At 36.8% G+C, this 27,647-nt stretch overlaps 3 protein-coding genes across 5 annotated transcripts in view; 1 reads left to right on the top strand and 2 right to left on the bottom strand.

Annotated features, from left to right (window-relative positions):
* Positions 1-3,118, bottom strand: part of LOC107592911 (prepro-urotensin II-beta-like) — a 12,967-nt gene extending 9,849 nt beyond the window's left edge. The window contains exons 1-2 of the mRNA XM_016282488.1: positions 3,013-3,118; positions 1,943-2,068 (exon numbers count right to left, since the gene is read on the bottom strand). Coding sequence (XP_016137974.1) covers positions 1,943-2,068; positions 3,013-3,118 — 232 coding nt within the window. The remainder of the gene's footprint in view (positions 1-1,942; positions 2,069-3,012) is intronic.
* Positions 3,119-5,611: 2,493 nt separating this feature from the next.
* On the top strand, positions 5,612-22,912 carry LOC107592910 (coiled-coil domain-containing protein 50-like). Of its 3 annotated transcripts, none has more exons than XM_016282486.1 (12): positions 5,612-5,852; positions 6,745-6,805; positions 12,198-12,260; positions 12,349-12,472; positions 13,090-13,180; positions 20,496-20,598; positions 20,680-20,765; positions 20,909-20,968; positions 21,173-21,289; positions 21,856-21,965; positions 22,050-22,144; positions 22,225-22,912. In XM_016282486.1, exons 2-12 carry the CDS (start codon positions 6,757-6,759, stop codon positions 22,371-22,373), a joined length of 1,047 nt encoding a protein of 348 aa, XP_016137972.1. In that variant the 5' UTR covers positions 5,612-5,852; positions 6,745-6,756; the 3' UTR covers positions 22,374-22,912. The 3 variants fall into 3 exon arrangements, with proteins under 3 accessions (XP_016137972.1, XP_016137973.1, XP_016137970.1); XM_016282487.1 differs by having other exon boundaries at positions 20,906-20,968; positions 22,228-22,912; XM_016282484.1 differs by having other exon boundaries at positions 20,906-20,968.
* Positions 22,913-24,494: 1,582 nt separating this feature from the next.
* On the bottom strand, positions 24,495-27,000 carry tnfrsf9b (tumor necrosis factor receptor superfamily, member 9b). Its single transcript, XM_016282470.1, has 6 exons — positions 26,862-27,000; positions 25,611-25,751; positions 25,450-25,516; positions 25,246-25,361; positions 24,945-25,073; positions 24,495-24,830 (listed from the first exon to the last, which is right to left on the bottom strand). The coding sequence occupies exons 1-6, from the start codon at positions 26,998-27,000 to the stop codon at positions 24,700-24,702; spliced, it is 723 nt and encodes a 240-aa protein (XP_016137956.1). The 3' UTR covers positions 24,495-24,699.
* Positions 27,001-27,647: the final 647 nt, after the last annotated feature.

The following is a 27,647-nucleotide window of genomic DNA, read 5'->3' as shown; positions in this document are numbered from 1 at the left end:
ACAATTCTGACTTTATATCTCGCAATTCTGACTTTATATCTCGCAATTCTGACTTTATATCTCGCAATTCTGACTTTATAACTCGCAATTCTGACTTTATATCTCACAATTGTGAGATAAAAAGTCGCAATTACCTTTTTTTTTAAATTCAGTGGCAGAAACGGGCTTCCATACCTTATGCTATGGAGGCTCTCTCTTCTTTTTTTGAATCCTCAGTGTTTGCTAAAGGTCCTGTAATGTATTAGTCATTATATAGCCTAATACAGCGTGTAGGCCATGCCTCATCTTATTCGTTTTTGTTAATAATGTTTTGTAAGCTAGTTTGTCATTGAATACTGTTTTATTGTTGTTGTGCATTTTAATTAAAAATAATGAATCCATCTTTTTTTTTTTTGTCTTAAAACGTGAAAGGGGTATAGATGTAAGCAAAACAGACAATTATATTTAATTGTAAAACCTGACAAGATCGTGAAATTGAAAGTGAAAGCATCCGAAGCCCAGCTTATAACATAGCAAAAGAGGAACTCCCATTTACAAAATTCAAATCACAAATACTAGGCTACTACTGATGAAAAAGAACGGGTTGAATGTTAACTACTTTCGTTTCCATATAACTATAAACTACCATAAAAGTTAATCAGCGTGCATTGATTAACAGCATGTTGTAGCGCAAAAAAAAACAAAAAACAAAAACGTGCTTGTGCAGCCAACTTAGAAAGTTAATCACAAAAGAGCCAGCAATGGGAAGAATGAGTCTGGAGCCCTGAATTGCCCAGCTCCCTCTGTCAATGATCTACTTGCGTTCAAAATTCTCTGGCACCGCCCCTGGTACATCGATGTATTTTTGAAAAGCAAAAATTAAGTTTGTTCAACTCTAAACCCAGTCCCCAAGTAAATTAGGTTATTAAATAAACTAGCAAAACGAGTTGCGCGGTGTCCCCACCAGTTTTCAAAGCAAAGTTAAGCCACTGGGTGGCATTAATGTATAATGTCATAATCTCATAATGTCAGTGTTATCAGATTAATGTTTTAAATATAAAAGTTTTGAATATAGAAATGTTAAAGATTTAAATGGCTCAATTTATACTTTAAAAATGAAACTGAAACCGCCAGTAGGTGGCAGCATGTCAAAGTCTTGGTTAGTGATTCATTTATTTAATCGATTTGTTCAAACGGCTGATTCATTTAGGAAGGAAGCAAGTGACTCTCTTTATGAGTGTGTCATTGAATCATTGACTCACTGGATTTGTTCAAAAATGCAGATTCATTCATAAACGAAACACCGCTGTGTTTGAATGGAGATGTGCAGCGGTTCAGCTGTGGATTTGTTTGGAACTATTTTTTTGACAATAGAGCACAATCAGACAACAGTGTTTCTAAAATGTAAGTCACTTTAATAGTAACTTTTTTATCAAATCAAAAATATATAAAACTGTTCCATAAAATCAATATCACATTTGCTAACTCTGTCACCCGTCTTCATCGCGATCTCACAAACTTGCATTTTAATTAATGAAGCTCTCAACACTGCACACTGAATTTATTATTTACATCTCTACACTTTGTTATAATGAATGACAAACAGCAGTCTGCTTTCACAATCTGTTCTGTGAAGAGCAGGACACGCACCGATAGAGAAGCATTTCTATTGGCTGCAGTCTGCAGGTATTAAAGCAAAAGACGACATTGCGCAGCTAACCATATTCCGCTACGTTTTTAGTCTACATTACCCTACGTTTTATATACAGAACTGGGGTCGCTTTCGTAGACTTTTGATTGGATAAAGTATAGAAATCACTTTAATTTCCAATAGAACCTAACCAGTTGGAAGTGAAACGCCGTCCCCCCTCGAAATTCACTCCCCGGACTTGAACTAATTCAATATATATAAAAAAATTAGTAAAAATTATAATAGTATCTAAATAAGATTGGACCAGCTCACCGTCACTGCTGATGTCCCCAGTGATGAGGGACGGGTAACCGAATCCCACGCCGCCCTGGGACAGATACGCTTGCTCTGAGTAACTCAGGTCTTCTGGACTGACCACCTGCTCCTCTTCTACAAGAACTACAGGTGAACATGACATACAATACCACTGAAGAACATTTATGAGTTGTTCCCTTAAGAAGTTTTTTGTACCTGATGTGATACTTTAGATTTATAAGGATGGTGTATTCAGTGGTATATTTGAATGCAAACAGGCTGATTCAATCTTATTAAACCATTTATTTAATATATTTAAAATATACTTTTTTTCTTAAATATATACAGTAGTCAACATTTGAAGTGGATCAAAACCTTTCATCAAAGTTGTCCTAAACCAAAACAATACCCGTTCTTGTCTTAGGACAAGTTTCATGAACTTTTCTGATCCACTTCAAATGTTGACTACTGTATATATATAAATATATATACATAAAGTGGCGGCAACAATTATTAGAACACTAGTATTTTACCAAATTTTCAGTCAGTTCTTTTGACTCTTTATCAGATCTTTATCTAAAAGTCTATCTTTTGCTGTAGTGTGTCGGTATCAGTTTACATTTCCAAACATGCATTTTGTTATTAATTATAATAATCCAGTGAGATTTTTGTTTGCATAAGGGCAACAGCCAGTGCTCCACACAGAGTTCTGATCTCATCATCATCCAGTCTGTCTGGAATGACTTGAAGAAACAGAACAAACTGAGACGGACTAAATCCAGAAGAACTGTGGCAACGTCTCAAAGATGCTTCAAGAAACCTTTTTATATCTTAATGCAAGCAGGCTGATTCAATTTTATTAAGATATTTATTTAAAATATTCAAAATATATTTCTTGTTGAACCAGTGTGTGTGTGTGTGTGTGTGTGTGTGTGTGTGTGTGTGTGTGTGTGTGTGTGTGTGTGTGTGTGTGAGAGAGAGACTTGTTGAACCAGTGTGTGTGTGTGTGTGTGTGTGTGTGTGTGTGTGTGTGTGTGTGTGTGTGTGTGTGTGTGTGTGTGAGAGAGAGAGAGAGAGAGAGCACTTACCAGGCCTGGCGTAGGTCATCTCTGCCGAATGAATCAGCGGATGCCCCAGCAGAGGTTCAAGGACGGTGAGAAGCAAAACGAAAAACAGAAAGAGTTTACACATCATGCCGACACTACAGACACACACAAACTCTCTTTGTTCCGCGACTTTAGCCTGGAGGGTTTCGTCTCAACGTGTCCATCCGGTTTCTGTCTTGGACTTATTATACCCTCCATCGCTGGCCATGTCATCTCCCCATCTCCATCGCTGACCTCCTCCCAACCCTTCGCATATTCTGTGCTTGTAAATTCACAGAGGATAAATTAATGGATCAATAAAAGTGAAACACAGACAGTCTGTGCGTCAGGGATGAGTCTCGCTGTTTTACCCGTTCGGGATGTAATCTAGCAGAGTTCATAAATCCACCCGAACGCAGGTGGAAAAACGGCACTTTGCGTTAGAGCTCGCGGGATGCAGTCGGCCAGGCAAATTGCCTGCTTAATTTATTTATTTAAGAGGCTGCTGAGATTTATTTCCCATGATGCCCGCTGCGGTTACTCAAGCATAGGCCTATCCTCCTTACAACCCCTGCAGCTATTTTAAGAGAATGGAAATGGCAAACAGAAAGTGTGACCAATTTTATTAATGGTGTAAAGAAAAAAAGGTGGCAGTTGGCCACAGAGCTGCATGTCAATCACATTTATTGTGAGTGACACACTGCTTCCTCCGCATATCTATCAGTCTGGCTTCAGAAGTGGGCATACAACCAAGACTGCCTTGCTCTCGTTATTGAAGCTCTAAGACTGGCAAGAGCGGCTTCCAAATCTTCAATGCGTATCTTGCTGCATCTGTCCGCTGCTTTTGACACTGTTCACCACCAGATCCTCCAGTCAGCACTATTGGCAAAAGGCATCTCAGGAACTTCGCTTCAGTGGTTCTAGTCTTACCTCTCAGATAGGTCCTTCAAGGTATCTTGGAGTGGTGAGGTGTCCAAGTTACAACATCTAGCATGCTGGGGTGCCTCAGGGCTCAGTTCTTGGACCACTTCTCTTCTCTGATTACATGGCATCACTACACTCTAAAAAATGCTGGGTTGTTTCAACCCAATGTTGGGTCAAATATGGACTAACCCAACTGTTGGGTTAAAAAGCTAATTTAAAAATGTAACCAAAATTTAACCCAACAGTTGGGTTAGTCCATATTTGACCCAACATTGGGTTGAAACAACCCAGCATTTTTTAGAGTGTAGATTCTGTGATTCTGTGATTCAATCAACTCTACTTCTCATTCCATTCTGATGATCGGACGATAGTTGCTCGCAATGTCAGCTTGTCTAACATACATTTCTTGCTGGAAGAAGGACCATCACCTTCAACTCAAACTTGCCAAGACAGAACTGCTTGTGGTTTCAGCAAACCTATCACTTCATCACATTTCACCATCCAGTTAGGCACATCATCCATAACTCCTTCAAGGACAGCCAGGAACCTTGGAGTTGTGATTGATGATCAGCTGAATTACTCAGACCACATTGCTAAAACTGCCCGGTCATGCAGATTTGCAGATTTCAACATCAAGAAGATCAGGCCCTTTCTTACGGAACATGCTTCACAACTCCTTGTTCAAGCTCTAGTTCTGTCCAGGTTGGACTATTGCAATGCTCTCTTGGCAGGTCTTCCAGCCACTTCTATCAAACCTCTACAACTAATCCAGAATGCGGCTGCAAGATTAATCTTTAATGAGCCGAAAAGTGTGCATGTCACACCTCTCTTTATCAATTTACACTGGCTACCAATAGCTGCTTGCATAAAATGTAAGGCATTGATGTTTGCCTACAAAACCACCACTGGCTCTGCACACCTTTACCCTAAATTTACTACTTCAGACTTACAGTATGTGCCCTTCAGAAACTTGTGTTCTGCAAGTGAACTACACATTATAGTGCCATCCCAAAGAGGCACAAAATCACTTTCACAGACTTTTACCTTAACTGTTCCCTCCTGATGGAATGACCTGCCCAACTCAATCCAAGCAGCTGAGTCCTTAGCCATCTTCAAGAATCAACTAAAAACACATCTCTTCCATCTTTATTTGACCCTCTTTAGCACTCTCTATTCTAATTCTATTTTATCTACTTGTTTTCTTTTTATTTATTAAAAAAAACAACTTGACTCTCTAACACTTGCACTCTATTGTATTTCTATTCTAACTCCTTGTTTTCTTTTTTATTAAAAATTAGTTATATATTATTTTTCTATCCTTTCGACTTTTCTTTTTATGTATTTATAAAAAAACACCCTCTAACACTAGCCTTCTTTATTCTTTTTCTATTCTATCTACTTGTTTTCTTTTTATTTATTATATAAAAACCCTTACTCGTGCTTTAGACTAACCGAGACTTGTCACAGCACTATGTAAATATCATTGCTCTTTTGTTGGTTTTGATTGCTTCTATTGTCCTCATTTGGATAAAAGCGTCTGCTAAATGACTAAATGTAAATGTAACATTATAAAACCGTTTGAAGACCAAAGTCTTGAAACAATTTTTCGAAATGAGCAGCAGGTGGTGCGAAAGGCCCGTGTAAAACCCCACATGATTCTCTTTGTTTTGACTGAGAACAAAAGTAGCAGCCAAACTCAAAATGTCAGTGTGTGTGAGAAAAAATCTCCCAAACATGAAGAACGGAGGACACCGAGATCATGCTGGAGAGGAGATGATCCTGTGATAGACTGCAGTCACACGAGTGTTTGTGTTTAATTGTGTGTCACGCCTGATTGGTGTGTGTGTGTGTGTGTGTGTGTGTGTGTGTGTGTGTGTGTGTGTGTGTGGATCTGCGCGTGTCTGCAGTGACAGAAGAGGGTAAGTGTGTTTTTATCATGGTTTCGTTGTTTTCTAAAGCAAATGTATATTACAGTGTTTATGTTGCTCTTATAACACCATATTCATTATAAAGTCTATCGTGCATCTATAACAACTTTTTTTCAAAAGTAGAACATTGACATGTAATTGTTTATATATCAAGTTTACTGTATGTGGTTCATTAGTATTCAGCAACACTAAAACATGAAAGCATGACCTAGTTTTCCATGTATTACTGTAATGGGTAATATTAAACTGGGACTTTTAAAGCATTTTGTTTTAAACAGTTAACATACTTATTTGGATAAAATATGGAAATCAGCTTCCATGAATTAGACGTGCACTTAAACATAACACATATTACTGTATTCTATAAAGTATTTTACACCGTATTAGACATTACAGTAGTTTTGCATGTTGTTTTTATATTCTATTGTCTTAATTTTAGTGTTGGCAGTGATTTGCATAACAATATTTATATATAATATAATCTAACCTGACCGCCAAACTTTACTAAAGCCATGCTGTCATTGAGAGGTAAATGTATTTCAGCATTATATTTGATGATAATTCTGCTGATTGGATTATATTTGACCTTTCTTGTTATTGATATGCAAAAATAATATCCATAAAGCTTACCAAAATATGATTAATGGCTCACAAACAGGAAACAAACTTTTCCAACGTCTTCATCCTCGACACAATGCGTGTTATTGTTCCAGGATTTATGGAGATTAGATTACGGCTGGCACATTATAAAAGTCACACTGATTGCTTCTAGTGTTTAGCAGCAGTAAGATATTGTGTTAGTGATACTAGTAACCTGTTTAACTGTTCTCATTGTCTCTCACTACACATGTTTGTTGTGTTTCTCTGGTGTTTGATGCTACAGGTTTCTTCAGTCATGGCAGAAACCGACATCGACAAATCTCACCTGCCCGGTGTTTATGACGGTGTGTCTGGGTTATTCTGTTTCACATCTGTAGTTCTTTTAATATCTCCTTAGGTTTGCAACATGTCGCAGTGTTGTTGTTGATCTGGTTTAAGGTTATAAGCTTAAAACCCAGAAGGGGTGATGCTACTGTATACTGTATATGAGCCATTTGACAACAGCTTGATCCATAAAACCTAATATTGCTTCAGTGGAATTGTTCTCGGAATTGTAAGTGTGGTGTGAGCAGTATTGTATTTGATAACTAAAAAATAGTTTTCATTTATTGAAGTAAAGCTCAAATAAAATATAAATATTAGATGAAAACTTTAAACTTAAAAAAATAATAATTTTGCTTTGGCAACTAACTGAAATAAAATAAATATAGGTTATACTAGAATAAGTGAAAGTATAATAAAAGTATAAATATTAAAATGACTGAAAATCTAACTGAAGTAGAAAAATTAAAGCATAATATAAATATTTTTTAAAAACCTATAACCTTAAATCAAATGCTTATAAAATGCACATAATCACTGAAACAACCTAAAAATGTAAATCAAATCTGAAAATGTAAAATACAAATTTACATATAATTTTTTTTTTATAAATACCATAAGAGCATTATTATCATTGACAAACCAAAAACATTAAAAAATCTTTTCATTCATTGAAAATTTACAATTTTATTTAAATCAATGTTGATTTTATTTCAATTAATAAAAACGTTATTTTGTTTCAGCAAGTTGCCAAGGCAAAATTTCTCATTTTGGTTTAATTTAAAATGAAGTACTAAAATAACTAAAAGTAAATAAATTAAAAACTGAAACTAAACTGGAACATAGATATATTAAAAAATAAAAAAACTACAATGATAGACTATTGAACAAAATAAAAATGTCAAAAATATAATTACAGTAACTTTGCTGAAATTAAAATGAAAACTGATATATTCTTATTTTAAAATGTTAACTGTTAACTTATCAATAATGCTAAAATAACACTGAATAGTATATGTATATATATGTATATAAATGGCTACTAAAAAAATGTGCAACATCTAAATACACTAAACAAATTAAACAAATTTCTTTCTAAAAAAGAGAAAGTAACTTACAAAAAGAAAGAAAGAAAAAGAAAATGTACATAACTATAAATAAGTGTATTTCATCTCTATTACTGCATGCAGGAAATAACTGCACTTGCTAAATGTATTTATTTGCAGCAAACCTACATGTAATTATCCATAATCTGTCTGTTTTCTGAAAGAAAAAGCATTCAAAGAAAAACTTTTGGGTTAAAACTTGGTTTAAAAACCAGGTGCTCGATCAGCAGCTGGTTAATATTCCTGTGCAGGTTTTCCGGGTGAGTTGTGTTGTCTTAGATGTTGTTTGGCAGGGCTGCTGCTTGGTGTTGTAGGAGATGAGATCAGAGTTCAGGAATGTGATGTGAGCTCAGGACAGATCGAGCAGGAGAGCGAGCGAGCGTTGTGTGGGGCTGATAAGAGCCGGAGACCGTCCGCACACTCGTGCTCTTATCTGCCCTGGATGAGCTCACGAGCTTCCCGGCGTTCCTGTTTCTTAAACAGGATTCGGGTCGAGATTCCAATCTTCTCCTGTTTTGGCCTAAAGCTGGAGGCAGGAAAGGGGTGTGAAGAGTTGAAGTGCAGGAGAGTTTAGATGAAGAACACAAAGACAGTTCTGTTGCGTTGCTGCTTCATATAAACTGATGCACGGCTGTAGTTGTACCTAGAAAGCAGACAGACTGTCTGTGCGTGAAACTGGACACTATATAAACACCTACCCAAGCTTTTGGAGCCAAGCTTCTGACCTGTTTCTTTGAGTTCATGCGTGACATACCCCCCCTTCCCCAAACTGTGTTGTCGGATATTTATAGCTTCTGCTTCTGCTCCTCGTGCCAAATATAGACAAAGAACTGCAATAGAAAGCCAGAGTTTGGGAGAGAAGAGCAGTATACAGGAAAAGATGAGGGATAAAAGCATGATAGTTTCATGCAGGGGTCTTGATTACTGTCTTTTCTCTCTTTTCTTTGTTTCTCTGACTCTGAATAGCACCATCTGTTTGGCCCGGGGGCCTCCGCTCAGCTGAGGGGGGTCAAACGACTGCGAAAGACCACTGTCTTATTCCCACAAAAGAGTGCACACTTAACTTTAAAGGAATAGTTTAGCCAAAAATTCTAATTTGCTGAAAATGTACTCACCCTCCGGCCATCTTAAGATGAGTTTGTTTCTTCATGGGAACAGATTTGGAGCAATGTAACATTACATGACTCCTCTGCAGCGAATGGGTGCCGTCAGAATGAGTCCAAACAGCTGATAAAAACATCACAATAATCCACAAGTAATTTATATGACTCCAGTCCATCAATGAATGTCTTGTGAAGTGAAAAGCTGCACGCTTTTATGAAATAAATCTATCATTAAGGTGTTTTAACTATTGCTACTTTTTCCCTCAATCTCAAAGCTGTGGGAAATGGAGTATGATACAAACCAGTGTATTCGAGTCGATCATTCATGTCCACATGTCTACATTTAAATTAGGGATGCACCGATATGAAAATTTTGGCCGATACCGATAACCGATTATTCTTTATTTTTGAAAGCCGATAACCGATATGTTGGCCGATAAATCTATATCCAAATTGTTATATACTTTTTGAGAGCCTGATTACAAAAAAGGTCTCATCATTAAAAGCCACATCCCAAACACTTCAACATAAGCAGCCTAGTTTGAACGGTGTACGTTTTAAAAATATTTTTACTCTCCAATTACCAAATTTTGTCATAAAAAAGTCTTACAAATAAATAAAATAATGCATAAATAATGCAAACAATTCACTGGACATCATTACACGTGTAAAGAATCAAAATGAATGCGCCACAGATCAATAAAACAGAATTGTATATAATGTTATATACACAACATTCCCAATCATAGTTATTAATGTTGTGCACTGCTGTTTGAGCTGCGTGCGCTGAGCTAAAGACGATCACCGGTAAACTGAAGCGCTCTTTTAACTTAACCAAACGCATTCTATATGAGATAAATCAGATATACATCAAATAAACACAATATTACAACGTACAATTGCACAAAAGGCTGCAAACGAACAGCGCGCATCTGAAGTGTCTCTGAAGGAAATAATGCATTATTTATCGGCTTTAAGATATCGGCCAAATTTTCTTATCAGGCCGATACCGATAACAGAAAAAATGAGCATTTATCGGCCGATACCGATATGGTGGCCGATATATCGTGCATCCCTAATTTAAATGCATCAAAGCTGTTTCCTTAGGTTTCAGGAATTGCCCGTTGGTTTTCTTGGTTCAAGACCAGTTCTTATTTTTAGTTGCGCAGCACTGACTCTTGTTATGCACAGAAACCCCTTTTCATGGCATTTAGTTTAACTGTGAGTATGCCAACCTTTATGAAACAGGCTTCTGTCTTGAGAGCGCCCGTGTCAGCTTTTCCATCCCGGATCAGGGTGGAGGTGGCTGCAGAACCAGCAGGGCTAACCTTTTTTAAAAGCCATCTACTTGAGCACCAGTTGGCTGTTTACTAACAGTAGCGCACATAAGATGAGCTCACACGTGTGTGTGTGTGTGTGTGTGTGTGTGTGTATGTGCTTCATGACAGTAGAAGGAGTTTGAGATACGGACGCAGACGCAGCTTTCAAAACGGTAAAATCCACTGCCGAATAACGAGAGAATAGTATTTTTTAAATAGTAGTAGTCTGAGTTGGTTGTATAAACTGTTATATCGTTATATGCTTCTTTGTGAGCATTTAATATGTCTTTAAAATGTCCTACAGCACTGACAGATCTGTAATTAGACGACCTGTCTTTTATAATGGAGTGTCAACTTTTGACTCTGATGTTTAACATGCTTGTGCGATAGTTCATGAGCTTTTATTAGCTCACTCAATTTTCCACACTTACTTAAAGAGAGCACGTGACAGAGGGGGAGAAGGAGGGTTGTTGTGTTATATACCCAGCTAACAAAAATATGTTCTAAGAACGTTTTGTTAATGTTCCCATTAAGATGTGAAGTTCTCTGAACATTCGAAACATCCAGTTTTTAAAAATGTTTATTCTTGGCTACATGAACGTTAGAGAACAACATTAAGGGAACTTTCCATTTGATTGTTTTGCAATCAAAACCCTACACAGCGTTTAATGTGTAGGGTCTGTTTGACCTTCAGCAGTCTTTTGTGTGACCGTGTGTTTGCTTGAAGGTCTTTCTTCAGGTCGATATTCAGTAGAGTCCTGTCAGAAATGGCATTTGAGTGAGCTGCAGTTTTGGCTGATCACACTGATATGTGGTTTAATGTGCCTATCCTCTGAGCCATTGTGTTAAGGTTGTTGACCCAGTTGGCTTGGCAGTAGTTTTCCTGTTTGGGCCCCAGTGTGGCATTATTGGCGGAGCAAAGACAGAGATGGGCCCAAACATAAACCTGCCCTAGAGAATGAATTGCACATGCAGATAGACACCAAAATCACCTTTTTAAAATTTTAATTTTAAATCATTTTAGATATAATGCTCTTCTCCATCATTTGATCACCATTTTATTCATTACTGCTGCCATGATCTATTATTTATATACTATTTTAGTGTTAATATTTTGAATTAGCTTATATTTTCAGTGAATTTTAATTTTAGTTTGTTTTAGTCATTTTATGTGCTTTTGTCATTTTTATTCATTTTTGAATATTTAATATTTCGGTAACACTTTACAATAAGGTTCATTAGTTAACATTAGTTAGCTACTTTAGTTAACATGAACTTAGAATGAACGTTTAGTCAATGTTAATTTCAACATTTACTAATGTGTTAGTAAGTCATGGGAACTAATGACTTTACTAACTAACTAACTAACTAGTCATGGCCTAATGTTTAGAGAGTCGGACTCGTAACCCAAAGGTTGCGGGATCGAGTCTCAGGTCTGGCAGGGATTGTAGGTGGGGGGAGTGAATGTACAGCGCTCTCTTCTGCCTTCAATACCACGACTGAGGTGCCCCTGAGCAAGGCACCGAACCCCCAACTGCTCCCCGGGCCCCACTGCTCCGGGTGTGTGTTCACGGTGTGTGTGTGTTCACTGCTGTGTGTGTGCACTTAGGATGGGATAAATGCAGCGCACTATTTCCTAGTATAGGTAACCATACTTGGCCACATGTCACGTCACTTTTTTCACTTTATTATTAAAATCAAAAGTTGTGCTTGTTAATGCACAAGTATTTTACCATGTTTAAAGGAAGTTTTGAGCACTCTGCCTTGTGTTACCAACTCTGCTTTAAACTAACAGCACCCTATAAATGTGGTAAACTCACTATAATGTACCCTTTAATCACCTGTTATTTTAATAATCTTGTCTGTATTTTTGTGGTTTTCCCACAGTGTGCCAATGTTTCTCTGTGTTAGAGGACGGTGCTTTGGCTCACAGTCTTCAAGAGCAGGAAAGTGAGTATAAACATCTTTTTCCCGTAATCTTGCTCATCCTTCCTTCTTACAGAAGTAAAATAGACCTGATTGATCTTTATCATGTCAGTTGAGCAGTTCTACAGCACCAACATCCAGAAGAACCAGGCGGTGCAGAACGATGTTCGTTTGGCCCGGAGGCTGCAGGAGGAAGAGGAACAGCGATCAGTTCTCCGCCAGGACCTGCAGCAGCTGTAAGCATAGTCAGGCCCCGACGCATGTCCCGAATCACTCAGTCAGCAACATGGCAAAGCCACAGACATTTAAGATACTCAGATTACTTTGTGGAAACAGATGCGTTGACTCGTTTGTGTTGCGTAACTTGATTGATTAGTTTGTATATTGTGAGGTATAAGTTGAAAAACCACAGGGAAAAATATTTCGAGCTTGAGAGTAAAATTAGCCTGGCATGATTCACTAGAGTTTTTTTTCCCCGCTGATTTGCAGCACTTGTATGTTGTTGTTTTTTTTTATTTTTATGCTCACCAAGGCTGCATTTATTAAGGCTGATCAAAGGGGGTTTTTTTCTCTCTCTTTTTTTTTTTTTTAAATGCAACTTAAAATAAAAGTTTATATTATAAATATCATATATTAAGTTCAACTTAATAGTCAAAAGTTATAAAGTTATTTTATGGGCTGTTATGCTTTTTTATTAAAATAGGACAGTAGAGTGGCGACAGGAAAGCACTGGGAGGAGAGAGGGGAGTGGGATCGAGATGGGAATCGAACTCGGGTCGCCGTGAGCGCAGTTCCGCTATGCACTAACCACGAGGCTATTGGCGTCGTAAGTTAAATTTTGTCTTGTTTGCAGGGAGGAAGAGGACTGCAGATATGCACAGATGATCCAGAAGGAGCTCCAGAGGTGTGGGGAGGAGGCCAGGAGGCGAGAGAAAGCGGATGAGGTGCATTTCATTAAAACATGATAAAGGATTAATCGCGAATAATCGCATCCAAAATAAACGTTTTTGTTTACATAATATGTGTGTGTACTGTGTATATTTATGTATGTATGTATAAATACACACACATACAGCATATATTTTGAAAATATTTACATGTATATATTCATATTTATATAATTTCTATTATATTTAATCTATAAACATAACTTATTTTTCTTAAATATATACATGCATGTGTTTGTATTTATATATACATAATAAATATACACAGTACACACACATATATTATGTAAACAAAAACTTTTATTTTGAATGCGATTAATCGCGATTAATCGTTTGACAGCACTAATTTAGATCCATGATTATCATCATCATGTGTTTGGTATCATAAATTTTGCTAAGATGATTGTCACTTTTAACTGAAAGGCAGGACTTTTATTTATGCAGTCACTGTATTGAATGTTGTGATTTCTCCCATTCATTTCTGTACAAATTTTTATTTTTTTTACATTTCTTACTGTCACTGATAAAATTCCACCTAATGTGCTTGATACACAAGCACAAAAATACACCGAAAAAATGCACTGTACAATGTGTATTTGAAAATTTGGATTACGTAATTAGATTACAAAAATGAAGTGCTTGTAATTTAAATTATATTACAATGCTCATAATCAGAATACAGTCACTTTTTTATAGATTACATGATTATTAATTTATTCCATTTGATTTGCCCTAATTCTTTTTTTCTCTCTCTTTTTCTAAAATGCAACTGCTTTTATAAATTTGGAAAGTCTTCAAGCTTTTCATAAACTCATAAAGCTCCTGTAGTTCATTCATGAACCCCAGTTTGGGAAACCCTGGCATAATGTAACGTTTAATGATGTTGATAACAAAGAATCGCATATATTTTAGGTCAAAAGTAATCAAAAAGTAGTCAAAATACATAACCTAATACTGTATGTGTAATCCAATAGATTACGTTACAAACTATAATTTCCTTCGTGTTATTTGTAATCAGTGACAGACTACAATTTGTAAGTAATCTACACAGCGCTATCTGTTGTTAATTATCTGTCCTTTCATGTTAAGCTTATTAAAACACCTGTGTGGAGTGGCAGTTGTGTAGAGATGCTTTTGGACAGAAGAATAAAGGAGAGAAAGAACATAGTAGACAGAGGAGAGTGAGAAGACTGAGGCCCGACTCGGATCTTGCACTCTGATATCCATTGGCTTCAAGTATTCTATTATGTCCTTTATTTTGCTGTTGGGCGACATTTCTGTCGTCTAAAGGAGCAGCTTTGTCATCTTTGTTGTCAGGAGTGGTTTTTGAAAGTGTTCCCATGGCGTGTCCGGGGTGACGAGTGGTTTGTCGCTGAGGAGGTGGACGTCATCTGGGAGGCCACGTCCCGCCGGATGCTTCAGTGGTGAAACAGTGAGGTTCTGTATTTGTGGAAAGACTGTTTACAAGAGGCTGTCTGACTGAGGCAGTCTGTCTGGAGCCCTTTATTCCACCCTTTGGAAAGACGTCTTGAGAAAGTAATGGTCTATAGTACTCTGACTCGTTTGACGAGACACAGTGTTTGGCTTTGATATTTTATTTATAATGCAGTGACAAATTATCAATTTTGTCCACTTTTTCCAGATTAAAGGCAACTCCTAGTGTTGCCTTTAATCTCTCTTGTTGTTATTATTTTTACATTAATGTCATCGGATTTGAGAAATGGAAACCGGGAACGTTTCCTAGTTTAGTGGTCAAAATATCATAATCTCAGTTGTTATTGTCTATAAATTAAAAAACAGGGACATCACATTTTTGAATGTTTTTTTGTTTTTAATTGTTTTGTGTTTCATAAACTGTCATGCGGGTCTGACTGACCTTAACTGGTTTTAATATAATTGGTTTTAATTTTAATTCAATGAAAATCACATTATGAAAAATAGTAAATAGTAAACCATTGCAAATAATGGAAAGATCAAAACAATATATATAACAAAATTATTACTTTACAAAAACACATTGCAAAAATAAATATGGGAACAAATGATAAAAATGGAATTCAAGTTTTTTTTTTACATTTAAAATTAAAAAAATATATATATACTGTATATATATTTTAATTTTCTAATTACTGTGTATATATTAATTTTATAAAACTGTGAATATATTGTAAACAGTAATTACAACTTTTTAATTTTTTATGGTTGTGCTTTTGGAAATGGAAGTCGACATTTTTATTAAGATTTAATTCATTTTTAGATTAACATTTTTATGCGTAATATGCATAATAATTAAATGCATAATAAATAACATGTAAAGGTATAAAAAAGTAAGTTAAATAATTGAATTTAATAACAACAATAATATTAATTTATTGTTGTAATATTTTATTTATTTTTATATTTTTATTAAGATTTTTATTTGGGCTTATTTTTCATTTAAGCTCATTTTGAGGACAAATGTGGATATTTGATTTTTAAAATTAATTTAAATGTATTTTTCATTTATTTATATTTATGTAAATGTATTTATATAATATTTACTGCTGGTTGATTAGTTAATTTGCAGAACACCGAAAACCAGGACTATCCATAGAAAATGTGGATGTCTGGTCATCCTGTTTTACATCAAGGTACTTTAGACGTTTCTGTTTTCTGCTAACGGTTTGCAGCCTGTGTGCTTCAGCAAAAGAAGACGTCCATCAGCACCTGCTCTGTTTGTTAGCCGAGGGTGTTTTTGTCCGATATGGGCTGTAGTTGTGCTTGAACACCTGGTGTTGACTGTCCTCTCTGCCTCGCGGTGACAGTATTAGACTGCAAATGGAGCGGTGTAGTGGAGTAGAAGGGATTTGTACTTGTAATTGACTTCCTGCATTTCTGCCAGCCTGTGAACAAAGTCTGTCTGTGTATGTCCAGTGGAGCTGTAACAGCCCTTTCTTATTCTGCGTGTAAAATCAGCTTTCTAGTAATGGCTAAATGTAGTCATCTATATCGTAACAGTTTATTGGTGTTCTTGTAGCTGCTGGTGATATTTTCCTAGAATCTTTATCTGTGTGACCTCTGTCAACACTTTGTCAATTATTTTAACACAGTGCCAACTTCACAAGGCAGAAATCTCATAGCACACAAGAGAGGAACACTGCTGGTAAGGCAAGTGTATATAGATATCTCATTATGTAATTAATTCAGATAACTGGTATAATAAACAAAATGTTATATGAAAGTCAAGGTTAAAATCACAACTTAAAATTGTCTAAGGAATTAATGAAAAGTTAACAAGAATTTGAAACAAGGAATTAAATGCGTAATGAATAATAGGTAAAGGTATAAATAAGTTAAATAATTTAATTTAATAACAACAATAATATAAATTTGTTGTATTTTATATATATATATATATGAGCAATATCACAGTCGTAGCAGTACGATAGCTGTATATACAGCAATATCACACTGCTACGACTGTGATATTACGTTTATACAACAGTTCGACGGCATAAGTGTGTAAATACATAAGAAACAACAACAGAGTGTCTTTAAAAGCCCTCTTTTGTGCAGAACTACTTCCTTCCGCCACAGATTCAAATCTAAAGTTGACAGTTGAACAGCTGAGCCCAAGCCTCCGTTACTAATTCCAAAACGTCACTGTAGAACTAGTAACGATGGAACGTTGAGTTGCTTCATTGAAAGCTTATTTTATTACTGTATTGAAAGCTCACTGTATTATGTCGAGTATTTTGAGAGAGAGATGGACTGAGTGTGATTACCTGCATCTGATACAGCGTACAGTGAACGGTCGCTGACATCCTGGAGCTCACATCTCCCAAAACATTGATGCAAATTTTCAAATAGACGTTATCTTTATTAACAAACCACATATTTGAAGTCTAAACAAGTACATTCACACCAACAAAAAAAAAATCTTAAAACTACATTCCATGACACAAAAACAGTATTATTTCAAAAATTCTAGTGGATTTTGGGCGTCTGTAATAACACTCGCTGTGAGAAATACTGCAAGCGGAGTGATACAAACAGTGAAACGGTTGGAGTTCTGTTATCACAAGAACATCACACTCTTCTCAGCCAATCAGATTTGAGGACCAGAAAGAACTGTTGTGCACACACACACACACACACACACATATATATATATTTATATATTTATTTATTTATACAACAGTTCGTTCTGGTTCTCAAATCTGATTGGTATCGCTACAGGAACGCCCTTTCACAATTTTGTATCACTCCGCTTGTTCTAGCCGGGTCTATGTTTTTTTAAATTATTCACTGAGCTAATCGTAGAGTACGTTAGTTAATATAAGAAGAAATGTCTAGCTTCGCGGTCTCTCTCTCTCTCATTTAGATGCACGTCTTGGCGCATTGTTTCTCTCTTATAACCTCATTGTTTCTCACTAATAACCTAACTGAAGCAGCACATGCCCTTGATACGAATTCAAAAAGTGACGTATGTTTAACTGTCAACTTGAGCTTTGAATCCGTGGCGGACAGAAGTAGTTCCGCACAAAAGAGGGTTTTAATCAGGCACTCCGTTGATTCTTGTTTAATTACACACATGTTCCGTCGAACTGTTGTATAAACGCAATATTGCTCATATATACGGTTCATATATAAATGCAAAAAAAAATTATATTTGCATTTGATTTGTTTGAATGCCAAAGAGAGTCCCTCATTATGGTATTTATGTGTGTGTTGGTGTTGATTATGATTAGACACACATTCCTGCTTGAGGTCTTCAGGCTTCTTCTCTGAGGGTGGGCCGGTCGTACACCAGAATGTAAACTCTTTCACCAGAGCTCTACACAATGAGAAATGCCTCACCATGGTGCTGAGGGCACATTGATTGCTGTAGCTTTACTAACCATGCTTTACCTCCTCAGTCTCTAGGACACTAGTTTGCCCCCAAAAAAACTGCTTTAAGACTAGAATACCCATGAGCCCACACAACAGCATCATCTGATGTTGTGTGTTTATTTGTGTAGTAATTGCATTGACTTTCCCATGGGGAATTTTCTGTTTATTTTACAAGAAACACAGTACATGCTTTAGAGTGGGCAAAAACCCCCACCTCTGGTGAACGTCCAGACATCTTGTTGATCAAAGGTAGGGCCTGTCTTTTCTGGACAATCGGCAAACACAGCTGAGTGATAACACATTGCTAATATTCTGACGTCTCTTACCTTAAAAGACCTCGCAAACCTATTAAATGTCTTTGGAAAATACTGAATAAATAGTATAAGCTACTTTTAAGGTGCTCTGTTGACATGCTAATCTTTTTCTGTTTATAGATTTCAGCTTTTTGGTTCTGCTTTTTTGATTTAGACCCACATGAGGGTAAGTAAATGATGACGATATACATTTCTGGGTGAATTGGCTGTTTAATAGTTTGACATTTAAAGAACAAGCCTCGTTACTGTCCTCTAGTTGACAAATGAAGTATATACTTCATAGTGTGTGTTATTTATTTATTATTCCCAGTTAAGGAAACCACTTTAAATTAACATCTATTGTGATCTGCATTTTTAATGTTGATTATTTTTAACGTGTCAACTCGCTTCCTCTCTTTATTTCCCATATTTAGCCACTCATTTCCTGTTGCTTAAGACGTTGGTGTAGAAAAAGTTTCCTATTCTGTTTCATTTATAAAGGGTCACAAAACCAGGACAACAGTGCCATTGTGTCAGATCTGTATAATGGTACAAAAATGTACCATGGTAAATCATATTTTCTGCCAAAATACTACAGTTGTTTCTCAAGTAGAGTAGTAACTGGCTGTGGTTACTGTGGTATTTTGGCGGAAAATGGCTCTAAGATCAAAGTCAGGCAATTATTCTCAGTGCTGCTGCTCAGTATGACAAGGTTATAATAATGTGTTAGCTTGTGCGCTGTGTGCTTTTATTCCGTGACGTCGGTGTGTAAATGAGGTCTGAAGGACTCAGCAGATCTCAGGCGAGGTGTCCTGAGAAGCGTCTCTGTGGGTGTCACACATATAGTGTGTGTGTCTGTGTGTGCTGTACTTTCCGCAGGTCTGGCCTGCAGCTCCTCTAGTGGGTGTCAGCCTGGTTTTTTGTGCTGTAAGATGATGAGTTTTTGTTCGAGTGACTTCGTGATGGAAGATTCACAGCCCACTTTGACACGTCTGCTGCGTGATATTAAACTCAGACCAAGATGTGTGTGTATGTGTGTTTGTGTGTGTGTGTCTAAACTGAGGTCTTACTTTAAATATCACTTTAAATATCTCCATCCTGATGCATTAGAGATATATTCAGTTTGGCCAGTTTCACTTCGGGCCTGTGCACTGCTTAAAGTCAATATCAGTTTTAAAATAAAATATACATTTATTTACTTTATTTTACAGTATTATTTATATTTTATTCTTATTTTATTCTTTTTTTTACATTTTTTATACAGCACTTTGGTACACTGTGTTTTTTTAAGTGCTTTATAAATACATTTTATTTGATGAAATCTATGGAAGCCCTCCAAATAAAAAAAAAAGTTACAAATATAATTGCAAGGTTATATCTCACAATTCAGACTTTTTTCTTGCAATTCTGAGGGGAAAAGTCAGTACTGTGAGACAAAAAATATCTAAATTGTGAGTTATAAACTGACAATTGTTAGAACTCAGGTCTGCTACTCAAACTTTTCTGAGAAGAAAAGTCAGAATTGGGAGATAAAAAGTCTAAATTAATCTCAAAATTGATCCAGAACTTGCAATTCTGGGAAGAAAAATCAGAATTGTGAGATCAAAAATTCAAAAGAACGTTTTTTTAAGTTTCAGTTATGATTTTTATGAAGCTTGTTTCCACCATGGGATAAAAATAAAGAAGATAATTGAGACTTTTTAATCTCACAATTCTAACTTTTTTCCCTTACAGTTCTGAGAAACAGTCAAAACTGACTATATAAATTTAGAATTTTCTGAGAAGAAAAGTCTGAATAATGAGATAAAAATCTGCAATTGCCTGTTTATTTTTATTCATTTTTATTCATTATGTGGAAACTAGCTTCTGTAGAAATAACTGTACAGTATTACTATATCCCTGGTTTTATTTTAAATGATTTGTAAACTACTTTGAAAAAAATAAATGCAATCCAATTAATTTCCAATAAATTAATCCAAGTTCCTGCTTACATTTATTTCAGACTCAGTTGTAAATATATCACATTATGAATGTGTTGTATGTTTTTTTTTCTGTTGATCTTAACAGTTATGGTTATACTGGACTGTTAAAAAACATGCATCGGTCAGTTTATTCCTGTATATGTGTGTGAATTGTTTTCTCAACAGGAAATCGCTAAACAGCTACAGGAAGAAGAAGAAATGGAGATGAGACGGCAGAGGGTTGCTGCTGGTTACAATGACAATGACTGTGTTTCTCCACTCTGTGAAGGTAACTGTTTTTTCTCACAAATGCTTGATGTGAATGTAGGCATCACATGTTGCACAACTGATTTTGGTCTCCCTCCGTCAGGTTTGGAAGTCTGGGAGCAGGTGCTTCAGGACGCTGAGCTGGCCCGTAGACTTCAGGAGAAAGAGGATATGCTGCCTCACAGAGAGGTATGTTTGCTACTCGACCCGAGTCTGGATTATGGACCAGGATGGGGTTAGTTTTTCTATAACTTCAGGTTTGTGTAGAGTTTGGGACCAGTATTATTTAACAACATTGGTAGTATTCATTATCATGTCTTTTTGTTCAGCAGTTTCCTCAGAGCTCTGGATCAGAGGTGGATTTCATTGCGGCCCAAGTAGCTCAAGATGAGGTAGAAACATCATCAGGATAACTGGACTGATGAACTGATAAACAGATTGATACCAATTGTAATAAACAGCTCCATATTTTAATTTAGTGGAGATAGAACTTAAATACATCAAAAGTTTAAACCACTTCTTGATTCTCAAACGGTTAAGTAAATGTGATGATGCCACAAAACTCTGTAACTCCTCTGTACATCAATGCTTGTCAGGAGATCGCCCACTATATGCAGCGCCATCAGAAAAGAGTCAAAAACCGGCCACAAGACCTAGAGATCCAGACCAGACCTCCTGAACCAAGAGATGAAGGAAACACCACAACCAGGAAGGTCTGAATCAACCTCATTCACTTTACACATAAAAAATGTTAAAGGGATAGTTCACTAATGAAAATTCTGTCATTAATTACTCACCCTCATGTTGTTCCAAACCTGTAAGACTTCCGTTCATCTTCAGAACACAAATTAAGATATTTTTGATGAAATCCGAGAGCTCTCTGACCCTCCAATAGACAGCAAGTGTCCTTACACGTTCAAGGTCCAGAAACATAGCAAGGAGATCGGTAAAATAATCCATGTGACATCAGGGGTTCAACCACAATTTTACGAAGCTACGAGCATACTTTTTGTGCGCAAAAAAAAAAAAAAAAACTTTAATCAACAATTTGTCTCCTCCACGTCACCATGGTGCCATTTTGGAAAGTCACAGAACAGCATACGCTGTTTACGTTCAGTGGACACTTTCCAAAATGGCGCTAGGGTGACGCGGAGGAAACAAATAGTTTTTTTATGTGGAACAACATTTTGTTTGCAATTTGTTTCACATTTCTGTTTTTGTGTAAATGGACATTTTGTAATTTAGTTTGACCTTTTGTGCCGTGTTGTCTCAATTTCAGTCTCTTCAGATGTTGCGTGAGAGGCTGAACTCAGACGGACTGCATTCACCTGTGGAAGAGGAAGACTATACCATCGAAAGCCATCTAGCAAGCCCATCATGCACTGAGCTGTAAGTCACACGTTCTTTATCACACACATTCACACATTCTCAAAAACACCTTTCAACACTTACAGTGTCTTCATCTCTTTTCAGCCGAAACCAACACATACACAATATTGCCGAAGAACTGGACCCAACGTTCAAGGCTAGGAAGCGCGAGAGCCAAATTTCCACCAGCCCCCCATCAGGTATGAACACACTGTTATATAATAGGAAAGTTCAATAAGTGTATTTGTGCCACATCAGCAGCCATTTCCTGTTTTCTCAGCAGGTCTATGTTTAGCCCCTCGTAACCCGCACAGCATCTTTTATGACTATTTACCAGAACCCACCTTCATACCACCAACTAAAAGGCAGAGCGACAAAGCAGGACGTCACAAAGCCAAAGACAAGAAAGAGAACTGTAAACAGCAGTGAACATGTGACTAACTTACTGTAGTGTTGTCTTTTGAGTGTCTAAACAAGTATTGTAGAATCCAATTTATGGACATGACGGCACCAAGGGAGATGTACGTAATTTAAGATAAGCACTTACTTTTAAACTATTAAAATACATAGAAGCAAAGTTCCTTCATTATATGATGATTAAAAACCTGTTTTAAAGGTAGGGTAGGTGATTTCGGAGAGGCTAGCAATAGCAAGCTAGCTTTGAAAGCATAAGATCCCACCCTCCCTGCAAATCACGCCTCCTCCAAAACACATGACACGATGAGAGATGGCATTGGTGGAGGGTTCAATGCATAATATTACAATAATAACACCTTTCATCCTCGGTTTATCTGCAGTAGCGCTACGTAACACGCTGATGACGTATCTTGTCTGCTCAAACGTGCGCGGAGGTATGCAAATACATAAGTTGATAGGCAGGTAGGACAGCCTATTGGAGCCCTCGGACCGAGGAATATGATTGGACGAACATTTTATGGTCCTACTCCTTCCACAGACAATATAAATACATATAAATACATTTAGACTACTTAACTTAGTTATTGCTATCAGGATGTGGAGACTTTCAACCAGCATAACAAAAATGTTTTTGAACCAAATCACCTACCCTGCCTTTAAATGCTTGTATTAAAGTTTTTTTTCATCTTCAGGTTTAGTCATTTAATGTACATGCAGTGGAATAACATATTTGTTAACAACTAAAACAAGTTTAAAAAAAAAATGGAAAAAATAGTTAAAAAACACCATAGGCCTTTTATTTTATGTTTGAATAAGGGATGTCATGCCTTATTTCTGCTATTTTTGTGTTGTGCCATACAATCGCCTTATTCCAGCATTTTCCAAGGGTTTTAATGCACATTTGTTTTGTAAATGTGTGTTCCTCATTTTCAATTCTAAAAAAGAACAGCACGTCTGTGTTTACTGATATTATTGGGAAACATTCATCTGAAGTTCAGAGGTCAGAAAAGACCCTGGGAAGTATTTTATCAGAATGTGAAGATTCAGGGGTTTTGCAGTTGGAAAGTTTGTGGATTTAAATGAATGCCCTGCAGGGGAATTCTGATGGTGTTGAAATAAAATATCAAACACCGTCACATCCTGACAGTCCACAATATTTCAGAGGTCTCTGCACCCCCCACACATACTTTAACCTTTTGTGTGTGTGCAGCGTGGCGATGACATGAGCCTCGTGAACGCCTCTCTGTTCTGAAAGGCTTCTGTGTTTTGTTTTTGTATTGTGTTAACATCTTATATATTTTCATAATAAAAGTAATTTGAGCACAATTTGAGCATGAATTCCTCTTAAAGGAAAAGTAGGCAACTGAACTTGTATGAAGTTCAGAGGTCTCATGTTTGAGTTTTTTCTTTCTCTTTTTACTGTAACATCTAAGTGTTTTCATAAGTAATTTCATAAGTAATTTGAGCACATTTTGAGACTGACCACCTCTTTTCTGAAAGTCTAAAGAGCTACTGAACTCGTACTGAGTTTGCAGGTCTCATATTTGAGGACTTTTTTATTTTGTATAATGTGTGTTAACGTTCCATGTTTTCAAAATAAAAGTCATCTGAGCACATTTTGAGCATGAACATCCCTTTTCTTAAATGGCAAGAGGGCAACTGAGCTTTCATATTTTAATCATATTTTAATTTCCCCCTCTTTTTTCGTGTTAACATCTTACATGTTTTCATAATAAAAGTAACTGCGCACATTTCAGAAAGGTTTGATTCTTAGCAGTAAACTAAGAACAAAATGTATTGTTTCAGAACATGGGCATAATAAGAAAACATGGTACATTCAACATCTTAAATACTTCAGCTACTGTAAAGCAGCACTATGTAACTTTTTTCCGTGTTCAAAATTTGCAAAATGTATATAATGAGCGAGTACATCATGAATTCATCTTCCAAACCGCATTTGTGTCTTGTTCCGAATCACTACGGTACACTTATAATAAGTACTTATATTTGGACTATTGTAGCCTGCTCGGGTCGTCGCCGCTGCGGAGTAACACATACCTGCGTGAATCGCCATAGACATAAACTTAGAGAAGTAGCTCCGGTTGAAATGTTCTTCCGCGGGATGTGTGCAGTTCTGTTTATTAAGCGCTAGAGCACCAAAAGTTACATAGTGCTGCTTTAATAGCAACAAAATAGCACAAACATCATGAATGCAGTTTTAGTGACAGGATTCCAGTAGAATTCAGTAAATAAATTACACAATACATAGATATTATACATATCTGCATATAACTTCAAATAAACGCTCATTTATGTTCAGCTTGCTACACAACACAGTTCATGCTACCAAAGGCCCGATATCCTGTGAGACCAGCGAGGCGGTCGAACTCTGATTGCTACCGCCGTGTTCCTGCTGCGGAAAACAGAAGCTGGGTTCATCAAGAAGAGACATTTGAGTCTGTCCTCCTGCTGAGCAAAAGACACCGAAAAACATGTTCATGCTAGAAAGGTGCATGAAGATACAAGAGCTCTCTAGCAAACCCATGTGCTGAATAACTAAAGAAAGCACACAAAGATGTTTACCTGCATGAGTTTCCTTTTCAACATGGGGTTTCTGAGTGGCCTTTCCTCTTCTCCACTCCAGGAAGAGGATTGTAGCAACAGGTATTGCTATGCTGACGAGCCCAAAGATGATGAGAATAACAGTGACCTCTGTAGCAAAGAGCAGCAATGCCAATGGAAACCAAGTTTATAGTTTTACATCTTTTAAAAGGTAATCTTACACGCACACATATACACACATCCTCCTATGATGTCTGTTATCAGTGAGGTCAGTTGGAACGTGGCCCACATATTCTCTGCTATTTATTTCTGGCATTCATACCACTTTCCGTGTCACTTGCAGGCAACACTGTTGGTTTGGTGTCTGGTTTAGGGCCACAGATTACATCTGTGAATGCATTTCCAGGCACTATTATTTGATGGTCTGGCTGCGTACATCTGTAGGTTGAGAGGTACAGTGTTTAACATTGCTTGTGATACGTAGCTACATGAATAGGTGAATGAAAAGATGGGAAATGCATCATACTTGGTCCAGTTTACGCAGTATTGATGGATCTTGTCATTGTACGTCCCTGGAGGACATGGCTCACAGCCTTGTGAATTCACACAAGAAATATCTTGCAGTCAGATGCCTACTTTTTTTGTTTTAAATCAAAAAACGGATCAGTTATCTCTATTCAGACTCACCTGTTGCACTGGGCTGGTGTCCCTTGCCACACTCTTCAATGCATCTAGAGCATTTGTCATTAGCACATCGATATCCCGGTTTACACTCACAAACTGTGTCGCTGCTGGCGGTGCAGTTCACCTTCACCTGCCTGTTTTTACCTGGAGCAGAGGACCTCATCAAAACACAAGCAGCTTCATTCATCACACTGAATCTGAGTGTCACTAGATGTGAATAACACAGAACCAAACGTGTTCTCAGCTCCTAATGTGACCGATACTGTTGCTGTTCAAACTGAAAATCATACACAAATTTATGTCACGATGACAAAATTATACCCAAAATTATATTAGATTTTGCGAAGATAAAATTTCCAATTTTTGGGTCAGTCTATTAACTATGGAAGCTTGTTTGCAAAATAAAAAAGTAATTGTGACTTTTTATCTCACAATTTAGATTTTTTTCCCCTCCCTCGCAGTTGGGAGTTTGTATGGAAATATGTCAATTCAATCCCACATCTGGCCCACATGGATTTCACACAGGCCAGATGTGGGCCAAATTTATGTCACGATGACAAAATTATACCCAAAATTATATTAGATTTTGCGAAGATAAAATTTCCAATTTTTGGGTCAGTCTATTAACTATGGAAGCTTGTTTGCAAAATAAAAAAGTAATTGTGACTTTTTATCTCACAATTTAGATTTTTTTTCCCCTCCCTCGCAGTTGGGAGTTTGTATGGAAATATGTCAATTCAATCCCACATCTGGCCCACATGGATTTCACACAGGCCAGATGTGGACACTATGTTGCTGTCTGGGAAACTATGTATTTGCATACCCCTGTGCAGCCAATAGCGAGAGTTTGGGGCGTGGGCTATTGTGACAGGCTGAGCCACAGGGTGTTTAGCCAGTGGGGAAAAAGAAATTCAGATTCCATTAGAGATCTTACAGAAATTCGAAGACTTGCCAAAATACTCCGAGACAGAGGGTAAGTGTTTTTACAAGAAGGAGGAATTTGATGAAATGTTTAAGCTTCAGTTGATTAGAAGAACTTGCAGAGTTTCTTCTCAACAGGTAAGCGGCAACCTGATTGGTCCCAACACCCACCCACACATGTAAACATCATCAGAATATGTTGGTAAAGGGTCCTTTTGGCGTTTTCTTTTGCCAGAACACATGGACATGTAGCAGTATCGGGCAGTGGGATGCAAGGACGGTCTGAACATTAGTTAAAAAGGAAAAATATATGGCCTACATTAAATCCTGTACCTGAACACTTATCACATATCTTGCACACCCATGGGTTTCCATCAGTGATAAAGTTGTCTTTTTCACACGGAGTACACAAAGCGTTTGGATCTGGACCACAAGTAGCAACAAGACGGTTTCCTGCAACAAACACACACATACACTTTGAACATCTGGAAAAGAATAAAGCTTTAGTATAAAAAAATTAACAATGAAACACTGACATAAATTGATGAGGAATATTTAATTGACTGTTTCTAGTAGACTAATCGAATAAATAAATGAGCGAGTTTGTTTTTCGATTACTATGCTTATTTGTAGTATAGGAAATAAATAATAGCCTAATTTAAATAACATATGAATTAAAATAACAAATTCAAGAAAAAATGAAACAGAAGCATCTTCACACATGGACTTTTGAACCTCACTCTGTGTTCTACATCAGACAGAGTTTCCTTCTGGTGAAAAGACATCTCTGATGCACGATAATCAAATCGAAAGTGAACCTCAGATGTGGTTTTTATCACATGATCATGAGGGGAAACTGAGCCGCACTTTATATCACGTTCTTTATATGTACTTAAAGACAGACTAGATACTATGAACTATTTACATTGACTCGTGTGCTTGATAACACATTGTCATTAATATTCTCCTAGTAATTCTATTTCCAGTTTTGAGGTTTAGTCCTTTCAAAACACTTTCTCCAGCACCTCTCATGAAAATATAAAATGCATTCAAAATCATATGCCAGAAATTAAATACATAAAAATTGTCATTTGTTTTCTATTTACATTGATATTAGTG

Source organism: Sinocyclocheilus grahami, unplaced genomic scaffold, assembly GCF_001515645.1.
Source record: "Sinocyclocheilus grahami isolate Dianchi unplaced genomic scaffold, SAMN03320097.WGS_v1.1 scaffold160.1, whole genome shotgun sequence".
NCBI lineage: Eukaryota > Metazoa > Chordata > Actinopteri > Cypriniformes > Cyprinidae > Sinocyclocheilus > Sinocyclocheilus grahami.
Note: the sequence above shows the minus strand (reverse complement) of the source record. Positions and strands in the feature narration are given on the sequence as shown.